This window comes from Lepidochelys olivacea, assembly GCF_965140295.1.
Source record: "Lepidochelys olivacea isolate rLepOli2 genome assembly, chromosome: 8".
Lineage (NCBI taxonomy): Eukaryota > Metazoa > Chordata > Testudines > Cheloniidae > Lepidochelys > Lepidochelys olivacea.
Window position 1 is genome coordinate 12,177,347 of NC_140418.1, and position 23,941 is coordinate 12,201,287.

The window sequence follows — 23,941 nt, forward strand, 5'->3', positions numbered from 1 at the left end:
TCCCAAGATGCCCTACTTGTTTAACAGCCATCCAAACATTGCTTTGAGCAGTGTCAAAAAACTGATAATCCTGGAGTCTCTCAGCATGAATAAATCATAATGCGGTTCTGTCGTCAGCGACTCTGCACCTGGCATTATACACTGCCTGCATATTGAGGGAGCAGATTGCTTTGCAATTCAATTCATTATGTGGCAGAGAGAACACAATAGCCATGTGAGTGGTAAAGTAGCTCCCAGCACAGCTAAAAAGTCAGTATTGTTGTGTGATATAATTTATGAATGACTTTGTATTGTATACTTACGGTCTTATGGAAAATTAACAGTTACACTCATTTTCCCCTAAGAATTGCATCTGAGAACTGATCTATACAGTAAGATGTGGTAGACTGCCTGGAGTCTGACTCACTCTGTTCTAAATATATCCAATCGCCTTGAAAGCCAGGTCACTTAGAACAACCAGACCAGTTTAAGTCAATCAAAACTGGCATTGGATAGCTTTTCTGAGTAAGAGCCACTATACTCCTTTGCATAGTCACAAGCTATAGTTTCTAAAATGATCCATCCCTATCCACATTTAGTGTTCTTAGAGTACTTATGACAGAGTAAAGTATTTAGACTGTCTACACCCACTCTGTCCCCAAAGTGCAGCTGCTTGGATAAGTATAGTCCCTCTTACTCCATTATTACTGACACCATAGGAGCAACACAGGTTTTTGGTATTTTTCTAAAGGGTTTCCCTAACAATGTAATTACCCACACTGGAATATAGCCAGGACACAGGAATGAACACACCACTCCTACAAAAACTACCATATTTAATGACTGGGACAGAAGGTTGGAATACTCCATCTTACACTCAAAGAGGATGGCTTTGCTTCTCTAACTTTATAACCATTCATGAGACTAACAGATTTCACCTGCCTACAAATATTTAATAGTCTTCTTCTTTACATTTGACTTTCAAATGACTTTTTCAGTGTAATATACAGACTATGAACGTTGGTATACCCACCACTTACTATTCCTTCCCCTTCCTTTGTATCTGTAAAGACCACATAATGTATTGTTTGTTTAAAACAGGCAAATATTTCAGTGCTATGGTTTTGGTTTTTTGTGAGAGTTTTAAATCTAATCTCAGAAGCCCAAAACTACACAAAAATAAACTGGTACATGCAGCACAACTCATGAGCAACTCTAAAATAACAAATTGTCATTCACATGCAGTGAAGGGAAAATCAAAAAGGAAGTACAACGGAAGTTTGCATAGTGTTGTTATAAACAATAGTATAAACAAAGCTTTTAATCTATTTATGTACTTATATGACACCCCTCCTCATGACTGTCATATTTAAGCATCAACATAAGGATAATTTCAAAGTTATGAAAACTACCTTGGCTACATTTTCCATTCAATAATAAAAGAGTTGCCGCTTCTCTATTTTCTGATAACTCGCAATAAAAGTGGGATTTTTTGTTAGGCTACAAATCTGCTGGCCCTTGCTTATAAAGAACACTTGGCCATTTATCACGAACAAATACAAGCATCAGTTTAGCAAATCCTGTACCGAAGAAAAAAATTAAGTCATATGGTGACATCCCTGCGGGGGTGAGGAGGTGGAGGGAGAAATCTGATGTAGTTAGAGGTCTTTCCCCTTTCTCTCTCTCTCTTTAAAAAGAGCTGAAAATATATAATGTAGGGGGCAAAAGGAAAATAAGAATGGATTTAAAATATAATCCATATAATAAATGGCATAACATTTGCAGTATCAAATTTAGGTCACTTGAAAACATGAATGAAGTAAAGTAGAAGGAAAAGCAGCATCCCTACATTCACAAGAGATGAGTTAATCTAAGGCCTTATTGAAAAGTAGCTCACAATACTGCCACTCCATCTTCTTTAGAAAGAGAACAACCAAGTTTCAGAATGGTGTAAAACAAGAATAAAATATTTGGTTTTAATGTATTGACTTTATTAATAAATATACATCCATATGGTGATGTAAATACAGATCATGAAGACTACTCCATTCCCATACACATAATTGCACATGAGTAGCTCAAGTTCATGGACATAAAAACAAACAGCATCTAAACAGGCTTTTTACAGCAGAGAACAGGGTGCGGATATTAGTTATTTATTGGGTAATTGACTCCTTCAAAATAACCTGTGGGAAAAGCAAACTGTGAAAGATTAAGGAATCAAAGTGGTCCAAATTACTACATGATACGCAAAAACTTCCTAACAATTTAACATATCATTATACTTTGCAAAAATTTTAAAACATAGATTTACCTACATGGGGAAAATAATTGCTAGAAAAAGGCTCTAGTGTGTCTACTAGAGTTCAAAAACACATTTAAGCAATTTTAAAATATATGTATTATAATAATAAAGGGAACAAACTTTTGTGATCAGAAATGAAGTTTGCAGTTCCAAGTTTTTATGCTTATGATCAACTGCTTTGTATTTTTAATTTTCTGTTGGAATAGCATTAAACTTTATTGTACATGTAATACAAAGAACAGCAGAATCACAGCTAATGTAACCTTCAGACAAATAACCTTGAATTGCTCTGCCTTTTAAAGCTCTTCAAAATGGGGAAAAAAAAAAAAGTGAAGTTCTGATATCAATTACTTAATATGTTGCAGATAAAGGTAATTCTTTCCCCAAACATATGACTCCATTGACTAGGTTTGGTTTTGTCCTGACTGAATCCAAAGAAAACTTCCAGACAAAATGAAACTGTATTATTTCAGAACAAAGATATTTAATGGTTCTTGATATATGAAGTTGTGTGTGATTAATTAAAAGCAAATACGATGTATAAAGAATGTGTTTTAATGACAGAGCTAACAGTTGATATTTAAAAATTCCACTTTAGTATTAAAAGTTAGCCACCTTCTGATAGATCTTTTTCCTGCCAATATGTGCTGCTAGCATTCTGAAAATGTACAGTGCAAAACTTCAAAAATAGTAGCAAAATTATTGAATTCTAAAGTTTATGTAATTTTAATTAGAAATTGAATAGCAGTTACGGGATGTATTTTAAACAGTGGCCTTTGAGTTGTCTCCCTATTACTTAGGTTTCACTTATGTATAAATAAGACATTAGAAATGTGATATTTAAAAAAAAAGCATTAAAAACACAAACTTGACATATAGATCATTTTTCTCAACAGTGTTAATACATAACAGTAACCCTATCTTATGAAGAGCAGAATTGTTGTACATAATATAAAATTAGCGATTTACCTTACAAATAATGTTTTCATACTATAGTGGAAAAGGCCAGTTTTCCCACTGATAATATCAAAGTATAGGCATCAACATGCTGTTTCAGTGTTTGTCATGACAACAGACAGTGTTACAAAAAAAGCACAATATATTTTGTAGGTTATATATAATAGGAAAAGCAAAAACATTTGAAGATTCCATTCGTATTTCACTTTGACTTCTTGACTTCTCTCTCTTTCTCTTACAGCATGACACCAGTAAACTGCAGTTATGGATAAAATAAACCAGAATGAGGAAGTGCCCAGCATTGCACTTTCTGGTCTCATTGCCAAATCCAAGGTGCCAAGTGGCCCTTTACAGATGCCATGAACACATTTTTCTACTTTAGTTCATCCTTTCACAATTGACAGTGTTCATTCTTTTTACTGGGATTATATTTCATCTGATATTAATAAACACTATAATGAATATAAATTGTTTAGATGATTTCATTATTTCATCCACATACTTGAATACAAAATTCATTATTCTAGCAGAACAGTAATACATCTGCATTATCTCCTGACACACGGCACAGCACCATTGAGTAGATGCACAAGTGAGCAATGAAACGGGTGAACAGGATAAACAGAAGGAGGTAAGAAGTGGCGTTATGCAAAGGTACATTGGTGACATGCAACGTGTTCCTTGCCAGCGAGGTGTGAAACTCCTGTAGTTATTACATTCAGCTGAAGAAGACTGCTTTCCAGGAAGAGTTCAGGAAAGGGCTTAAAGCAGCCTTTTGTTGAAAAATCATCTGATAAAACAGCCAATATAACACATATCCTGAGGGTGAATTAGCTCATGTTAGCTTTTTGTGTGTATCAGAAGTTACACCATTCAGAAAAATTACTAAGAGTGTCATATTTTTCAGTTTGTTGAGGAACAGAAAGTGTAACTTGACTTTATAGCTTCAGCATGGAGAAACTATATTTTAGTAGCAGTTTAGCTGCCATTAGTTTACACATTGACTAAGGAGCCATCCAGTATTGTTGAGGTTCATTGTCTTAGTTGCCAGTGCATACATAGTCCCCCAATCACAATTCAACACACCTATTGTAAAGTACAGCATAAAGTCCAGCTCATTATGTGTTAGGCATCACTGGAACACCTGAAGGCTTGCTGCTTTTTTCCTGATAAAAAAGGTATGAAACATGACATCTGTTTCTTAAGTTGTCATTATTGAAATCAGAGTTCTCATCAAAATTACAGCAAGCCAGACTTTATCTTACAACAAAAAGTATTGGTACTGTTCATTTTCAGCAAAAGCTATAATTAACCTGAAAGATTTCTGTTCCCAAAAATCTGCAAACATTATACAACTCCCACTGGTATTTGAAGCTACAAATTCAGTATAATTTTAAACTATATTTTAAACAATTTTTATGTAAACTTTCTTCCAGAATTAAAAGCTTTAACTCAAGCAAGAGATATTTAGAATAAATATAACAATATGCAATATTGAGGAATGTTATTTTCTAAGTATAGGTGGGTGTGTGCATATTACACACACATGCACACGCGCACTTTTTTAAACCAAACACACACAGTTGAAAATGGAACTGGTTAGATGCAGGAAAGGACTCAGTTTGAGTCAGAAAAAGATATTTATAGTTAACCAACATAGTTTTTCAACTTGCATGCATAGATTAATTCCTATGAAATGCTTTCTATCTGGGGTCTAGCAATTTGGTAAACTGTATCCTGTTTGAACCAGCTATACAGTTTGCTATTATGAATCATGAAAATGTTATCCTTTGGTAGATATATAAACTTCCATAACTTAAATATAGTATAAATGTTAAACAATGGGATAACTTTATTCCTGGAAAAACTAAATCTGAAAAACTGGCAACAGTGTAAAAACGTTTAATCTATAAACACACTAAACTAGTACTTTAAAACTTATTAACTGCTGCCATCAAAGCACATACTGTGAAGGCAAAAAACAGCTTATATAGCTATTTACAAATTTAAGAACATTCTGTTTAATATTACTGTCTATTCAGTTTGTTACTAGAATTAACAGTACTTATTTTGTAGTTATTTATAAAATATATCAGATTTTTAATTAATTATTTGCAGTTTGGTATATGTACTCTCAGGCATTTTTAAAATTATACAGCAGAATCCTGTAAGTAGCAGAACTACAAGATCTGCCACCACCTAAAGGCAAATTAGCTCATGTTTGTAAGGCGCTTTTGAAGATGTAAAGCGCTGCATAAATGTTTATTATTATTATTATTACACATTTTCAAAAAAATATTTTTGGAACATCAGTGAGACCTGACAATGCTACAGTAGAGCAAATAAAAACTGCCTGAAATTAGCACTTTAAAAAAAATAGTTTTTAAAGTTTCAAAATATTTATGAACAATTGAGGTCTGTTTCAGCTCTAGCAAAAGCGGAAAATTTAGTTTGCTCTCTATTCCCACCTATACAAAAAACCCACAGGCATTTCAAAACTGTAACAGAATTCTTACTTGTAAAATAGTCCAGAATTGTTTGTTTTGTTTCATCAATTATAAATTCTTCTGGACAAGATCTTTATTATGGCTTAGGCTCACTTCATAGCCAACAGCCAAATAATGTTTTCCTGCTTATTTCAATTTCTTGGTGCATAATCACACAATTAAATTTTCCAGAAGTAACTGTGAAGCTCAGGATATGAGTATTACTTTAAGGAAACACAGAAGGGCATAATTTAAGAGTTTACTTATAAACCTATGTAAAAAACAAAAACAGAGCCATACCTATGCCCTTTCATGTTACATTAAAAATTAGTGGATTGCACGTTGGACATATGAACAAAAAATAAAATTTGGAAAGCCAAAGTTATAGAAATATTACATAAAAATGTGAGAAACATGCCAAGACTCAGCATTTCCTCATTAATCCTTTTTAAACTATCTAATTCCTTTATTTCACTCATTGGATTGTTTGACTTTGCTACTAGTTTCACCAGCAGCATGTACTCCTCTGTTATGCACCATAGGATAGGGAAAAGCTGCACTGCCACAAGTATAACTTAGATTTGCAAGCCGTGATAGAGCTTTAATGCTACCTGGAGGTCTGCCTGGGCTGACTTTGTATCCTGCAGCTTTAGTTGTACCCAAGGGTCTGCCTGGACTTGTTTTAAATCCAGCTGCTTTGGTGGTCCCAAGAGGTCGACCTGTGCTGGTTCGGTACCCCGCTGATTTTGTGGTCCCCGATGGCCTTCCACGTTTACCAGAACGGTTGAGGTTTTTCTTTTTCTTTAGTTCATCTTTTGTCTCTATATTCCTGACACTGGTGGCCTGCAAGTGTGTTTCATTTAACGTGTCTTGTCTCTGGCATGCAATTGGTTTGTGGCTGACTGTGTGGCTGTATTTGCTTTGCTGTGTAGAATATAAGTCAAACTGATCAGTGGATCTCACATTGTCTTCGTTAAGGCAAGAACTCTTGCCAGTCCCACAGAAAGCTGTATTACTGCTGGCAACAGGATGCATCATTTTTCTACCAAAAATAAAAGACAAATATGTATAAATATATAACATGACATCATTTAACCAAAAACATTCTCTTTTCCAACAGCTATGAAGGTTCCCTAAAATTACCCTGAACTGGCTGGAATGCAAACCACTTAGGCAAACAAGATGTCTATCAACAGATTCAAAAAATCAAAGGTAGCATGACATTTAAAAAAAAACAACTTTCGAACACATAAAATGATGTAAGAAGTGCATCAACAATAAAATTTAAATGATCTGGGCTTGAAATAGCCTCTCACCCACAGTGGAAGCTTTCCAGGGTGAATCTAAGCTTTCATTTGGGGAAAACAATTCTAGCCACTTAGTTGCATCAATAACCTATCAAATGAAAAGCAATATAGTGTCATCTTCCTGATTCAGCAGATGGCTCCCAGTGCTTCTGCTGCTGCTGCTAAGTTTTCCATAACTGCTGCAGTGTGAAATTAACAATCAATTTCACTACTGCTATCCAGAACTTTGTGAAAAACAAAAAATTGATAAGAATCCAGTCAATTTAATTCTGCTGCAAGCTAAGAAAGCTACAAACATCAGCTGAGGTAAGTACTTAAACTAGTCACAGGCAAGAACTACCCTAAAACAAACGATGTCAGCAAGTAGATTAGCAGAGACACTCTCTCCCTTCTGCCACTCCATTACCACTATCAAAGCAGGCAGCAGACTCTGGAACAGCAAGGGGAAACCAACAGAGAAAAAGATCACTCTCTCAATTCATTCAGGGGGCTTGAAGGATGTTGGAGCTTAAATTTATCCAACACCTACTAGCTTGAGCTAACACCCTACTAAAATGAATGTGGTCAGCTCACATCTCTCTGAGTCATGGTTTAAATTGGTTCCCTTTCAAACAGAGTTGGATGACACTTCAAAGTTTTTTTTTTCACAACCAGAAGTAACTGTAAGCAGTAGGTGCTCAGCACCTCTGAAAATCAGGCCAAAACCTGCCACGAACTATTCCATCCAAGTACACTTTAAGCTACCTTTCACAGCATCAAGAAAAATATTGGCACTTGAGAAATAAAACTTGCACAGCACAATTCCTCACTATACTTGGCATAGCTATTACATCTAAAAGCATCAAATTCACTCACACAAATTAAGAATTGAAACAAATAAAGCACACAATATGTAAGGTTCACAAAACTTCCAGAGAGAACTGTTATACAGAAGTCACCCAGCCAACCACGTCTTTCCGAAAGAGTAATGTATAGATAGATACATTCATTTTAACATCTTTAAACAGTGACTTGAATTTTAAAATTAGTAATTTTGTTACTATACCTCAGATACATTATTGTAAGGTGCATGGAACTTGCACTGACATTAATGAGAGTTCCTTGTGTGCTGCAAAGGGAAAATATTCCCCATAACCATTAAAGAGCTGTTCATGGCTCATGGAAAACTCTTGAATATTCTAGTTGATCAAGTCTGCAAATATACCTTATTTTACCTGCCATCTTTCCAAATGCTTTATAACATTCATGTGAAATAACATTTTCTTACCAAAAGACATAGGACCAGATCTGCTTTGCATCAAACCACTAGCAAAATCTGATGGGATAGAGCTGCCATAATCAGTCACGAGAGGATCAAGTCACTACAGAAGTAACAGCTCCTACACCATTATCCTTCTGTGCCCTAGCTGCTGACATAAGGGGCATGGCTAGGACACCCTTAGACTTCACTGATAATCAGTTGCAGCTTCAGCTTGGGGCTGTTGGCAGCCAATGTACCCTTTAAGCTGGTTTAACTTAGGCCTGGGAACCAGACCAGCACATAGCAGTCACAGGATAGAGGGAGTGCAATGGTCACATTAGCACACAGCCTATGCTGTGTAGTTCCTAAGCCATAGCTGATCATCTGGCACAGAATCTTTTGTTTATGAGATCCCAGTGGGTCACTTTGAAATTATAGTACTAGCAGAAGTACAGATCCTGCATAGGACTCCATCAGCACAGACCCCTGTAATATTGCAGAGTAGCACGGTCTTCAACGGTGGGAATTTTTTTATTTATTTCCCTCACATAAACAAGGTTTTAGATGAGTAGCTAGTGATATCTTTAGATGAATGCCAAATCTAGCTCTCACCATCTCCAGTACTGCCAATTCCATAACCTTCTTTGGCAGCTTCTCCCATTTCTGAAGAGTGCATCTAGTGATGCCAATTTTTCCTAAAATATTCTCTGGTGTAGCCCATCACTTCTTGTTCTGTCCTTGGCGATGGAAAATAATTGATTCCTATCATTTTTAGTACATCCCTTTAGTTATATGTAGGCAGCAAGCAGGTCTCTTTCTCTAAACTGAACATGCTTCAGTCTTATTTTTCCAAAGCTTTTATTATGTGTGCTTCTTTCCTCTGACCTTTCTTCAGTTTAACTCATCTTTTATTAAAACTTGATATCCCAAAATGAATGCACTGTGCCCCAACTCAGACTTAACCTGTGACTGGAACGGATTACAGACACAGGTTATCCCCCCAACACTACTAAACACATGCCCAATACCCATATTAATAAAAATTCTGAGTAGTCTCTAATCAGCTATGTAGCCAGCTGAAAAAAAGTATGTGTTAAATAAATGAATCTTTTTTCCATTATAAAACCCATTTTTCAGCAGTTTATAAAACAGCCATAAACATTTGATCCAAGCAGAAATATGGAATGCAAGGCCTCAGCCAAAGAGTGACAATTGATCATTTTTAACAATTTATTTTACTGGCTTTTAAAGGTACAAGGAAACCAAAGAAAAATACGTCTTACAGATTCATACATATTTGCACAAATCCCCATCAATACTGCAAAGCAATTGTGGCCTGTTATGTCAATAATCTGCAAATTAAGGGTTTATAGCATCCTGTACCTTTATGATGTACTGTAACAACTTCTTACATATCACGTTAAGAATTCACACATTAAAAGGAGTGACCCTTATGTTCCAGAGATTTGCTTTAGATTTTTTTTTAAATCAAACCAGCAGAAGAAAGTAATATCACAGCCAGATCTTCAGAATAGCTTCATAGGGTAAAAATCACCAAAAACCGTATCAGCACTCTTTGTCTGCACATCACTTCAGTGCACTCTAATCCTAATTCAGGTACAAAAAGGTAAGCACCTGTCTACGATGTTCCAAAATGGGTTGTCTGTTGCCCAGCTGGTAGCACCCCTTTAAGGCCATGTCTACAACTGAGAATTGATCTATTTCTAATTGAGTTAAGCACGAACTGTTCAGTATATTCATATTAGCCAAGCTTATTTATATTTTGAATCACTGTAGTTTTGCCTCACTTCCACACTAGCACCATTTTACCCCTTTTCTGTTGTAATGTCTTCTAGATTCCTATCATGCAGATCCCAGCACAAATCTCAAGAGCAATGGATCCTGGGAGATTTGAAAAGGCCACCAGTGCACTCTTGGACAGCAGTGGAAGGACAATTTGAACCATTTTAGCACTGTCTACACGGAAGCTAAATTTATACAGGCTGAAACCATTCAGACTAAGACAGTATGTAACCGTGCTGGAAGCAAATCTAATCCAAACACTATCTGGAATACACAAATTATTTGGAGTACATGTACATGGTCATGAAGTGCCTTCCTTACAAGCATGACAAGGAGACCACAGTTTTCAGCATGGCAAATTTCTCCAGTGTACACTAGGTCAATAGGCCTTTATGTTAAATATAGGGAAAAAAGAAATATAATAAATGGCTTAGTGTAGCCAAACTTAAATAGTATCACACAATTGCTTGAAGGGTCTATTTACTGGCAGAAAGAGTTCACAACAATACAAAAGTTGAGTCTCTTTTCTCAGGTCTGACATCTCTCCCCAGCCACCTCTCTCCTTCAGAGGGCATAGCATTCATAGCAGTTGTAATCAGCTCCAGTTGGGCATTTCCTGCTTCCTAATGCTTGCATTAACCCCCTTCTAACTTCTAAGGTGCATGGGTATATAAACCTTATCACAGTGCATGTGTAAATATGTGAACATGATTTTACATGTGCAATACTTAAATATAGATGCAGTAATAATGTAGTTCAGCACATCCATGTTTTAAATGGTTTTTATAACACAGATTCTCTGTGCACTATAATACAGATTTGTTGAGCAACATATGGTGGAGCAGTCATGAAACCATAGTTAAGGTTGCATTACAATTTCACTTTCAAAGTAAGAATACCTAGTAATCCTGTGTTGTTTAGAAAAGGACAAAAAATGTAAGATTAAGATACAATTTGGGAAGGGCACGAATTTTTGGTGTGGTAATAACAGGTAAGTAGTTAAGTGTCTGTAAAAAGCAGTCAAAAATCTTCTGATTTTAACACAGTCTCACCTCTCTTTCGACTCTTCATTATAGTTTACATTACAGAATTTCCTGAGACTTCTCATGACATTTAATGCATGCATGAGGGTTCTGCAAATTCTCCTTTTGTGTCACCAAGTTGTATTAGTGTAATAGAAAGATATAACAAATAGCAAGCAAGCACAACATGCATACGATGCTAGATTTGTAAATGTTGATATAATAGCTGAGAACATTATCAGAGTAATAATCAACATTTTTCCTTCAATGTCTCATTTAAACATTGGCACACAGACTCTAGCTTTCAGGAGGAGCTCATGGCTCTCCAGTCTGCATTAAAGGCCCAGTCACAGAGAAAATTGGCTTCAGCTGAGCAAGAGCAATGTCACACAAGGAATCGGACAGAATGACAGAACAGACAACGATGCACAAGGGAGGCAGTCAGAGAGAGCACTGCCAGGCAAATAACCACCACCCCAAATTACTAGCACCATTTTCCTCCTATTCAGGGTCTACCATCCCCTGCCAGCTGCATCCCCTCTCCACACAGGGAACAACAAGGAGTCTTGCCATGGCTTCCAACATCCACCTCCCCAGCCACTCCAACACTACAGCAGGGAGTTCTCACCCCCAAATATATACCACTAACATGTAAAATGCTGCAACTTCATCTTTGTGTACATACTTGCACTTACTTCTGACAAGTGATAAAATTCTCTAGAGAGAGATGTTACCTGTCTATACTTGATGATGTCAGAATTGACACATGAGGAGCAAAGCGCAGATCACAGAGAATGTTTCAGAGTTCTTGCAAAAGGGGGGAGTCTGAAAAAAGGTGAGACAATCCAGTTAAAAACAGACGACAGGGATGTTTTTGGAATGCTTATTATTCTCTCTGTATCGATCAATTTTTTCATCATGCTATGAAAAATTCAAGTAATAGTTAAGTTTACATTCCTTGTTTTTATTTGTACCATTTTCAATGAGATTTTTACAAAATAAAAATGTTCAGCTGAAAGCTTTAATGAAATCTTAATTATGTTGTCACGACCATCCCTAGCATAACTCTACTGAGGTCTGAGTCAGAAGTTCACCTTACAGTGGGAATTACAAGAATGTTTTCTGTGTGTTGCATGTCTGTCCACAGAGTGGACGTGACTTTGTTGGCAGAAGGATGTAGAGTATGAGCGAGTACTGGTCTACACACAAATTTGTACTGGTTTAGCAAAAGGTGTGATTTAAAACCCATTCAGTTAAACCCATGGAATTGTGTGTGTCAACACTCTTAAATCAATAAGAAAAGGAGTACTTGTGGCACCTTAGAGACTAAAATTTATTTGAGCACAAGCTTTCGTGAGCTACAGCTCACTTCATCGGATGCATCCACTGAATGCATCCGATGAAGTGAGCTGTAGCTCACGAAAGCTTATGCTCAAATAAATTTGTTGGTCTTTAAGGTGCCACAAGTACTCCTTTTCTTTTTGCGAATACGGACTAACACGGCTGCTACTCTGAAACCTGTCTTAAATCAATGTAAACCTGGCTGCTATTGGTTTATCTTACACCTGTAAACTTAGATGAGCAAGGTAAACCAATATAAACAGTTGTAAACCAATATAAGTGCATCCTCACAAAAGTTTGAACCAATTCAATTAAATTGGCTTTTAAACCAATCTAACTTAAACCAGTGCAGCTTCTGTGTATAAACAAGCCACAAGAACAGTTAATATGAGAGATGGGTATTATGGTAGTGAAAAATATTTCTTTAGCTACTCATTTCCCTGCTTTTAGAGGTTTGTGTTGGTGTCACTTAAAAAACTTCTTCTTTCATACGGTGATAGTCAAACAATGAAAGCAACGGCATGACTACAGCTGGATCTTAAGAAGTCTTTTATCCAGTCTAAAGAAGAGGGGGTAGCCATGTAAATGGCTGAGACACTTCCAAGAAGAGCATGGATTGGGCAATAGTCCATGATGTGTCTGACAGTTTGCATCTCACCACAGTCGCAGTTTGGTAATTCCCTTGCTTTCAATCTATGGAGTATGTGTATCTTCCATGTTAAATGCGGATACGGTTTAGAGCTGTCCATATGCATGTGGGGAAGAGAAGCTTGGCACTTGCACAGCTGGGTCATCGATTAGATTTTTGTTTGGTACATCAGCAGCCACCCAGGCTTTAGACCATCTTCTGCGAACATCCTTATCTTCCATAAGGAGGGCTATGTCATGAGACCAGAAAGGTTTTCTTGATTTTAGTCAGTGGCGAGGGGGTGTTAAAAATTATAACTGGTTGTAAACAAATGGGGTTTTATGGTAATTTCTTTTTTTTAATAGGTGTTGCTGCGGCAGAAGGAAGAGAACAACAGGCCAAAGGATTTGGAAAAAGAGGAATGGGTGGCCTAGGGAACTCCCCTATAGCAGAGCATGGGAGCTCTAAGTGCAACATAGGAGTCAAGGAATAAGATCGTCTTCCCTGGAACTTGCAAGGCATTTCTGATGGGGATGCCTATGAATCTTGGGGACAGTAGCAGGTCCGAGCAGGACAAGATAAACCCTTAATGGCAACCTCAATAATGTTAAAGCAGATTAACTTCCCAAATACTCTGAATGTTTAACAGTAAAATGTGCTGATCTGTTATTACAAAGCATAAAATCATAGAAATGTAGGGCTGGAAGGGCTCTCAAAAAGTGATCCCGTCCAGCCACCTGCACTGAGGCAGGACCAACAAAAACTCCAAGACCATCCCTAACAGATGTTTGTCCAACCTGTTTTTAAAAACTTCCAGTGATGGGGATTCCACAACCTCCCTCGGAAGTCTATTCCCAAGCTTAAATATCCTTATAGTTGGAAAGATTTTTCCTAATAGCTAACCTAACTCTTCCATACTTCTTATCCTACCTTCAGAGGACATGGAGAACAATTGATCACTCTTCTCTTTATAACGGCCATTAACATATTTGAATACTATCATCTCTCCTCTCATTCTTCTTTTCTCAAGACTATACATGTTCAATTATTTTAACCTTTTTTAATAGGTCAGGTTTTCTAAATTTTGTATAATTTTTGTTGCTCTCCTCTGGACTCTCTCCCATTTATCCACATCTTTCCTAGAATTGGACACAGTACTCCAGCTGATGCGTCACCAATGCCAAGCAGAGGGGGACAATTACCTCTAGTATCTTACATACAACACTCCTGTTAATACATCCCAGAATATTAATTTTTTGCAACTGCATCAGATTGTTGACTAATAATCAATTTGTAATCCACTATAACCCCACATCCTTTTCAGCAGTACTGCCACTTAGTCAATTATTCCCCATTTTGTAGTTGTGCATTTGGTTTTTCCTTCTTAAATGAAGCACTTTTATTAATCTTTATTGAATTTCATCTTGTTGAATTCAGACCAATTCAATTTGTCAAGGTCATTTTGAATTCTAATCCTGTCCTCCAAAGTACTTGCAACCCCTTCCAACTCGTTGTCTTCTGCAAATTTTTATAAGCATACTCTCAGCTCCATTATCCAAGTCATTAATGAAAATGGTCCACACCCAGGACCAACCCTTGAGGGAACCCACTAGATACACCCTCCACGCATGACAGCAAACCACTGATAACTACTCTTTGAGTATGGTCTTTCAATCAGTCAGGCACCCACCATTTAATAATTTCATCTACACCATATTTTCCTAGTTTTCTATGGACATGTGAACATCATGTGGGACTGTGTCAAAAGCCTTATTAAAATCAAGATATATCACATCTTCTGCTTCCCCTTATCCACTAGACCAGCAACCCTGTCAACAAAGGAAATTAGATTGACTTGGCATGATTTGTTCTTGACAAATCAATGCTGGCTATTCCTTATCACCCTATCATCCTCCACGTGCTTACAAATTGATGGTTTAATAATTTGAGGTTGCCACTAAGGTTTTGCATTAGAATGCAAGTTTGATAAAGTTGGGTACATATTGCTTTTTGGGATCTCCTGGAGAAGGAAGTGAAAGCCTTATGGAGTGTTACCAACTGTGACCCAGGAATCTCTTAGTACTGACAGGCACAGGGGATGCAGAGTGTTTTACAGGGATCTCTGAGGGCAGGTTTATGCATAATAATTCATAAAAGCATGGCATGTGAGGTCCCTGAGAGCCAGTAGCCCACTGAACATACTAATCACTGCAAAACATATGTATGCATAACATTTAAAGAGTTGTGTCAGTACTGAAAATTATGTTTTGAAGGCAGGTAACTCAGAAGTGACACGTCTCAGACAGGTTCCTTTTAAGCAGATGGTAACAGACACTTATCTGTGTGTCTGGCTGTGTATTAGGCATTATACATCTCTCAATGGATGCTTGTTTGCATATTGAGCCAAATGTTAATCAAGAGATTGCATAATTTTCAAGAGACGAAATTTACAGGGAGAAAAACAGCAAGAGGGGATCTTGTTTACAAATAAAGACAATGGATTGTTGGGGTATATTTAGAGGTGGATCCTTCACTGAGGAGGCAAGCTAATAGTGTCTGTCTTATGAATGGAGGGTGACAGGCAGCCAAGTCTGGCTATAAAATGTTGGAAGGACTTGAGCACTGCTCTATAAGACATGAAAGTATCTAGTTAAGTCAGTCTAGGTCATAGAAGGCATATTATGATTTCATTTATATGTAACCATTTTCAATAGTTCCACTTTCTATTACTTAAATCTCTATGTTACTTGTTTTCACAATAAATGTACCTAAGTACTGTGTGTTAAGCGGAGTGGTGACCTGAGGAATAACTGGTAAGCTGGGGTATACTGAGAGTGTCCAGTGGAACAGGGGCTAGAGACACTAAGTAGATGCCCAGAGGTGGATGGACAGGGTACATTCTGATGAAACCTGAACTATCACAGTTTTTGTTTGTGTTAATATAACCTTATGCTTTAAGCTTAGAGCAACTGGGACCTCTCTTTCACCCCTATGGTCCACCCGACAAGATGATGGAAACTGTGCTAACCCTATGTTTAGATCAGCTTCTCAGTTCAAAGAGACAGAGAGGGTATTTTTAAAGAATAATGCTAGCCAAGCCATGTTACAGACAAACCACTTAGGTTATGTCTGCACTCGTGCTGTGTTTGATGACAGTTGTCAAACACCATGCCCTCTACTCCCTCCTTAACCATGGGTTAGGCTGCTTTTGTGGACAGGGCCAAAAGATGTTCAACACCAGAGGTGGAAAGCATGAATAACCACTAATAATCAGTTGATCATAATTTCTTTCAATGTGTATTGAACGTGGCTCAACTTATCTACATTAATGGGACAACTATTTCCAACACAGAAAGTGGAGTCCTGTCCACAGTAGGGGGATTTCCCCCTAATGTTAACACCAGTTCAGCTCCACCAGTGGTAACAATATAAAAAGGAAGTTGTAGTGTTGACTCACAGATGGTGTTTTTAACAATATTGATAAGACCCATTCTGAAGAGGTTTACCTGACGCAGAGTTAAAAATTATGACAATAACTGGTAGCGCATCTACACTATGGCTCTCAACACTCTGAGCACCATTAGGGTTGAAGTTGTGTTGAGAAAAATGAGACATTTTAAAAAATGGTCCTAGTATCCTTGCTATAATTGTGCTAGAAATAATGTTTAAACATAACTAATCGTATTTTCTGAAATCTCCTGCTACTGAATTACCAGCTCCATTGGTGGCTATCACTGTGATAGAGCTAGTGCAGACTTGGCACCAGCATTATATCATCTCGTCATCTAACCTTGATTAGAACAAGTCTGCACAATGTGATAATAAAAATGCCAGAAGTCACCAGTGTTCTATCTGCACTAGTATTCCCAACTGTCGCTACGACTGGTGAAGCTGCAACAGTGGAAGAGCAAGGTAGAATGTTTGTAAAGTCTAGTGTATACAAGGCCATACCATGGACAGTACTGGGATGGTGCGAAGTGTGAAGCTACAATGTTATGGAGTGCAGGTTCCCAAATGTGCCCCAAATTACTACTGGAGGAGCACATTTTACCTTTGAACTGCCAAAAGAAGCAACACACATACTATATTGTTTTTACTGCTTCACCCAAGGATACAGACAATGAGAGATACACGGGCAGTACAACATCTATAAAATGAACTATATCCACAAATAAAAGGAACAGTACAAATACCTAAAAAAAGTTAATATTTATCAACTCTTGTGAAATTAAGACCTTGTTTGTTTTTTAAAACACTAAGTGCTTACTTTTGCAACATGTAAATAAAGCTTTAAAAATAAAGTTTATAAAAAGAAACGTTCACCTATCTTGAATGTTCCAGTGAATTAAATAGGTTTATCTCAATTATGTACCCAGCAAAATAGACAGAGCATAAATAACCAAATATCTATGTATCTATCTTTTATTCAATACTCCATTAAAGTACATTCACCTGCAAAAAAAAACAAAAAAAACAAAAAAACCCAGCACAATTGTCCAGTTTTTTAATATTAAATTTGAGAAACACGCCTAGTCTGTTAAATGGGTAGAGAGAGCTTTCACTCTGAGATTTTATTAAAGCAACATATTATAGGTGTTCTGATGACTATATTACCATATAATGTCTCTTTACACAAAAGCTAACTGTTGTAACAATTCTCTGTTTTTTTTTTGTTTCTGACATTTACATAACAAGGATTTGTATATTTGTTGAAACTTCCTAAATAAATTAAATATGCACAAGCTACCTGTAAATCCTAATCTCCAACACCAGCAAACTTTGCATGTAGTTTTTCGAAGTCCTATCAGCATTTCTACAACACCACCAAGACACCTAAACAGACATGCCAAGTACAGTCTACTTCTGAAGCTAGATAAGAGTTTCCCAAACTGCAGCCATGAAGCATTTCCTGGTGACCCATAGAAAGTAGACTGGTCACATAGTATGACTTTTCATTTTGCACTTGCTAAATTATATTTTTAAAATCTAAACAAATATTAAATAATTCCTAGTATTTCCCTTCTATATAGACAATTGTTATAGATGCCACAAGGATGTCAAGACACTGTGAATGACAGGAGAGTTAGTGTGGATGCCTGACTTGGAATAAAGCAGTCTATTTAACTCTCTTTGCACTAAGAAGTGCTCTATGAAATTGTTCAGAGGTTCCTGAACCAAAACAAGGTACCACAGATAAATTAGAATTGTGATCCTTGGCTTGATGACACAGAGCCAGCTACTGCAACCCTTCCTCATAGTGAATGGCACTTACACAAGTAGCCTCACTGACTTCAATGGAGCTACTTGCTCAAGCACCATGCATTAGGATTAGAGGTTGCAGCGGCCCTGCATTACCAAGCCAAGTCATAATTTACCTAGGATAGCATGTGTTAGGTTTAAAGTCCACTTGCTAGGCATATTTAACAATTGCCACTTGGATCCTTACACAGAAACACAAACACACACATCTATCTGAAGAACAATAAAAAATAATAAACTGGAGTAAGAGACCCTTTGACCCTTGTATACTGAGGAACCAGTTGTAACATATTCATTTATTTTTCTAATCATCTTAAACTAATCTAGGGTCACACTCCAAAAGCAACTTCTTGCTACTTCTGTATTTTGTGGAGAGTTAGAGAGAACAAAATCATAGTATTATTCCCCTTTACATATATGCCCAGTGATAAACAATAAAATAAACAATCAAGACAAATATCCACTAGCTAACTGCACTGAAAGTGTTATATACTATTAAGTACACACTAAAGGAAATAAATAGGTACTATTTATATGCACTAATGGAAACGTGCATTATTTACATGCATTACAATAGTACAGTATATACTAATAAACATGCACAAAAGAAAATGATTAGAGACAATGCAGATGCACTCAAATGATGTGATAATGAAAATATGCACTATTCATGTACATTAAACAATATGCCCTAATAAATATGCACTGTTTATATGCATTAAAATTCCATGCACTAATTGAACTATGCACTAAATGGAAAGTTCAAAAAATGTGAATTAAAAAGAATATGAACTAAAGAGAACAAACAGATGATTTCAAGGCACTACAAAGACTCTGTACTAAGACAACATGATGTTCAGCTCTCCTTGCTGCTTAGAGGCCAGAGAAGTGGGCAACAAACAAGAGGGGGAACAGGTTGCACAGCTGCCCCCACCCTGTGGGCATCTGAGTTGGGGTGTTCCTCCTTGCAGTATTTGCAGGGGAGGTTGTCCAACTGCTACCCCAACCTCCAGGGGAGCTGAGGGGTGCCCAGCTGCCACCTCTCTGGGGCACTGATAGAAGGAGATGGGGAGTGGCCCAGCTCTATCACCTCCCCCTCATGGGCACGGAGATAGATATGTGTTTAGAGGAGTTCCCAGCTCTATCACCTTGTCCCTGGAGAATTAAGGAAGTAGAGGAGGGGCAACTTTACTCAAGTCTGTCACTTCCCCACACCCCACAGAGAAAGGAGACCTGGGAGAGTGGTGTTAACCATGTTGCCCCAGGGCAATAAGGGAGATGGGGGGTCCTGTTCTGCCTGTCCCCACCCCCCCGGCACTGAGGGAGGAGATTGGGGGGACCCTGCACCACCTGTCCGTGCCCCCCCAGCACTGAGGGAGGAAATTAGGGGGGGCTCTGCTCCGCCTGTCTCCACCCCCCGGCACTGAGGGAGGAAATTGGGGGGGCTCGGCTCCGCCTGTCCCCCTTCCCCCCCCCCGATCACAGAGGGAAGAGATGGGGGGGCTCGGCTCCGCCTGTCCCCCTTCCCCCCCCCGATCACTGAGGGAAGAGATGGGGGGAGGCCGGCTCCCTCCCCCAGGCCCTGCTCCGCCTCCCCCCCCCAGGCAAAGGAAGACATGGGTGGGCGACCCTGCTCCGCCTGCCCCCCCCCGGCGCTCAGGGAGGACATGGGGGGGACGACCCTGCTCCGCCTGCCCCCCCCCGGCGCTCAGGGAGGACATGGGGGGGACGACCCTGCTCCGCCTGCCCCCCCCCCGGCGCTCAGGGAGGACATGGGGGGGACGACCCTGCTCCGCCTGCCCCCCCCCCGGCGCTCAGGGAGGACATGGGGGGGACGACCCTGCTCCGCCTGCCCCCCCCCCCCGGCGCTCAGGGAGGACATGGGGGGGACGACCCTGCTCCGCCTGCCCCCCCCCCGGCGCTCAGGGAGGACATGGGGGGGACGACCCTGCTCCGCCTGCCCCCCCCCCCGGCGCTCAGGGAGTACATGGGGGGGGCGACCCTGCTCCGCCTGCCCCCCCCGGCGCTCAGGGAGGACATGGGGGGGCCCTGCTCCGCCTGCCCCCCCCCGGCGCTCAGGGAGGAGCTGCCTGCGGCCCCCGCCGGGCCCGGGGAAGGGGCTCCCATCCCTCCCGGGTGGGTGGGTGCCTGCTGACTGAGGCTCCATCTTGCCCGCCCGCTCGCCACTTCCTCCCGGGGCTCGGCCCGGACCTACCCGCGGGGCTGCCCAGATCGCGGCGCCTCCCCTCCTCGGCTCCCGGTGTCGGAGAAGCCCGGATAGGACGAGTCCGTGCGGCCCCCTCCCCCCAGCACACAGCGACCGGGCCCGGCCGCGCGGCTGCAAGCGGGGAGCGGCGCTGCGGCGTGCGCGGGCGTGCGGGGAGCGGGACGCGCTCCCGACAGGGTGGGGGGCGAGCGAGCCTGGCGGCGGAGTGGGGAAGTGGGCGCGCGCGGGGGCGGTTAACGGAAGGCGGCGGGCTGGGGGAAGGGGAACAAGCGCCGTGGGGAGAGCCTGGGGCCGGGGCCGGGGCAGAGAGACACAGTGGGGTAGTAGATGGAGGGCGAAGTAGTGTGGGGATGGGGGAGGTCCCAGAAGGGAAAGGGCGCAGTGGGGGAGTAGATGTGGGGCGGCAGTAGGATGGGAGTATAGATGGAGGGAGGTCCTGGGGGGCAGTGGGAGAGTAGATGTGGGAGGGGGGAAACACTGGGGTCGGGGGTGGGTGCTTCAGTGGGGGTGTAGCAGGAGATCCGGGGGGGAGGGGGAGATTCAGTGGGGAGTGTACATGGAGGGAGGTCCTGGGGGCCAGTGGGAGAGTAGATGGGGGGGAAGCTCTGGGGTCGGGGGTGGGTGATTCAGTGAGGGTGTAGCTGGAGATCCAGGGGTGAGGGGGAGATTCATGGGGGGGGGAATGGAGGGAGGTCCTGGGGGGCAGTGGGAGAGGAGATGTTGGGGGGGAAGTTTCATGGAGGAGACTTGGGAGGAGATTTGCGGGGTTCTTATCTGACTGACACCCAGAGTTATTTTCTGGTCTCTTTTCTGTCACTTTTATTTTACAAGGGCAGTTAGCTGCAGTGGAAATGACTATCCCGGAGTGGTCGGACTTTCTCACAGTGGCTGTTTGTGCTCGGTTCCCATCCTCAATGATTGAGGAACCCCAAATCAGAGCAATATCATTTTGTATGTATCCACGTTTTGTGAACAATGATGAATAAAAGAAAAGTGATTTAAAAGGACTGAAAATTTGACATTGCAAATTGAAATAAGGCAGGACTATCTCCTATTAAGACTCCAGCAAACTGGCCTGACTGGAATCCATATCATGTTTCCGAGGCTTGGTCTCCACACTGTAGAGTTAGGTCAATGTAAGGCAGCTTAAGTCGACTTCACTCTGTAAGCGTCTACACTACAATGTTGCTCCCACCCAAATAAGTTGCCCACTACACTGACCTAATAACTAAACCTCTACAAGAGTCACAACGCTTAGGTCCATGTAGTTAGGGCAGCGCAGTGACTGTGTAGACACTGCATTACTTACATCATCTGTTGGCTGTGAGCCCCACAAGGAGTTCACAGCTGGAGCCCCTCTACTCCAGGGTTGACAGCCAGAGCTGTCAACCCCACACAGGGCTCACAGCTCCAACTGCCAGTCCCGGGCGGGAGGACTCCAGCTGTGAGCCCCAGGGAGGGGGGGCTCCAGCTGTCAGTGCCCCACAATCCCCACACACTGAAGTCTGTGGAAGCACTCCCGGTGAGGATTTGCACCACCAACAAAGGGGGCATAGTGTGGACATGAACCACTGCAGTAATTATTGTGGTGTCTGTGCATCAACGTAATTTAAGTCGACTTAATTTTGTCGTGTAGACAAGGCCCAATTGTTATTTAAACTGGAAGCTGAAAAAGAGCCACCAAACAAGAGTGCACCTTTTTTGCCTGCGTATTCAAATATTAAAAAGGATTTTAATTTAAAAAGAGAGGTGTGGCCAGCTCTGATAATGACTTCCTTTGTGGCCTAGGGCAAGTCACTGAACTACTGTCTCAATTTCATAGCCTGTAAATTAGGGAGAACATTTGGCTCTCTCAGCAGAAGTGTAGGATTAAGTGTAGAGAGGATTAATTAGCTAGGGTGGTAAAACACTTGGGAGATGAAAAGTGCTAGGTAAATCCTAAGTGTTGTTTTAATTTCCTAACTTGTTAAATACAAAAACATATGTGCTGACACTCAGCATTGTTGACAGCTGACGGAGTATATTCTGAGTTTCTCTGAAGAGCACCTCTGAAGGTTCTGATGTTGGCCAGTGCTTGAAGCAACATATTGGAGTTGGTAACTAGCGTTTCTGGTTCTGTGTGTCCAATCCAGTGTTTCTATATATCTATTTAGGCGCATATGTCTGTTTTAGGCCTCCATTACCATTGTATCTGAGTGCCTTGCAATTTTTAAAAATTAATTTAATCTCCTAATAGGCCTGTGAGGTAGGGAAGTACTATTTATCTCCATTTTACAGTTGGGGAACTGAGGCACAGAGTTCACCCAGGAAATCTGTGGTAGACCAGGGAATTGAACAAGTGTCTCCCAAGTTTCAGGCTAGTACGGAACCATCCTTCCTTTCCTGATCTATGTAGAAATTGACAACACTGTTCTCTGCCACTAATTGCCTCTCTATTAAAGACAAGTAAGATTACTGATTTATTTTACCTTAAAATAAAATCCCCTCTAAAAATATTTTCTTTCTGGAATGTGAAGGGTTAAACACAATAGAAGAAGCTGCCTTTTATTCCCAAGCAATGTTTCCATTGCTGCCTTTAGAAGGGGTGCTGAGGAGTTTGATGGGTTCTCTTCCAAAGGCCCAATAATGCTCCCCTTGCAATCCCTGAGAGAAAAAAATCAAGCCCTAAGACTGTATTAAAAATAATTTATTGAAAGATTGTTGTTGTTTCCCCCTTTCCCTGCAGATTTGCAACAGGGAAGGCAGCCATTGCTCTGACATATATAACCCATAAATGTCTGGGTACATGCATCATGAGCCAGTACAGACTTGCAGCACCACCAGCAAATGAACTATTAAATTTTAATCTGCTGTATTTCTTTTAATGATGATTGAATCCTGTGAAGCCTGAGTGTGCAGTTCCCTCATCATCTCTTCTCTTCAGGTAAGCTGTTTATGAACCAGGCTCCACACACTCATCTCAGCCCCTTTAAAGTGTGAACAGCAAATTCCGCTTGAGATTTTGAAGGAGATTTAAATGCCAAATGGGCTAATTTAGGACCTAAAGTCAATGGAAGTTGAAGGCACTCAGTGCTTCACAGCATTAGGCCTTTAGTTATCAAGGTGAGTCATGTTACTCTATAGAGCTACCAACTGCTGATTTTTGCCTGAATTTGCTAACGAATGCAACCCCAGCAGCAATACGGTCAGAAGCTATTCTGCCTAAGTGCTGCTTTGTCCAATGCATAGACTAGTTCAAGTTAAAGGTCCTGGATTTAAATTACAATAAACCTTAAAAGGACTAAGTCCCACGTACCTGAAGTTGAGTGCTAAGAGATGTACTGTGTGACTCAAATGAGACCTTAAAAACAAACAAGGGTTTGTTAGCACTGATTAGACATTAAAGTC

At 40.3% G+C, this 23,941-nt stretch overlaps 1 protein-coding gene and 1 long non-coding RNA gene across 4 annotated transcripts; one reads left to right on the forward strand and one right to left on the reverse strand.

Annotated features, from left to right (window-relative positions):
- Window positions 1-1,955: 1,955 nt before the first annotated feature.
- LOC311525034 (UPF0461 protein C5orf24 homolog) lies at window positions 1,956-20,693 on the reverse strand. Of its 3 annotated transcripts, XM_084636765.1 has the most exons (4): window positions 20,543-20,687; window positions 11,834-11,924; window positions 6,339-6,769; window positions 1,956-4,407 (listed from the first exon to the last, which is right to left on the reverse strand). In XM_084636765.1, exons 3-4 carry the CDS (start codon window positions 6,763-6,765, stop codon window positions 4,367-4,369), a joined length of 468 nt encoding a protein of 155 aa, XP_084492891.1. In that variant the 5' UTR covers window positions 6,766-6,769; window positions 11,834-11,924; window positions 20,543-20,687; the 3' UTR covers window positions 1,956-4,366. The 3 variants fall into 3 exon arrangements, with proteins under 3 accessions (XP_084492891.1, XP_084492890.1, XP_084492889.1); XM_084636763.1 differs by lacking the exon at window positions 1,956-4,407 and having other exon boundaries at window positions 5,291-6,769; window positions 20,543-20,690; XM_084636764.1 differs by lacking the exons at window positions 1,956-4,407; window positions 11,834-11,924 and having other exon boundaries at window positions 5,290-6,769; window positions 20,543-20,693.
- On the forward strand, window positions 20,663-22,642 carry LOC311525035. The gene is made up of 3 exons (XR_014712659.1): window positions 20,663-20,731; window positions 21,386-21,505; window positions 22,565-22,642. It is a non-coding gene; the product is annotated as an uncharacterized lncRNA (long non-coding RNA).
- The last annotated feature ends 1,299 nt before the right edge of the window (window positions 22,643-23,941 follow it).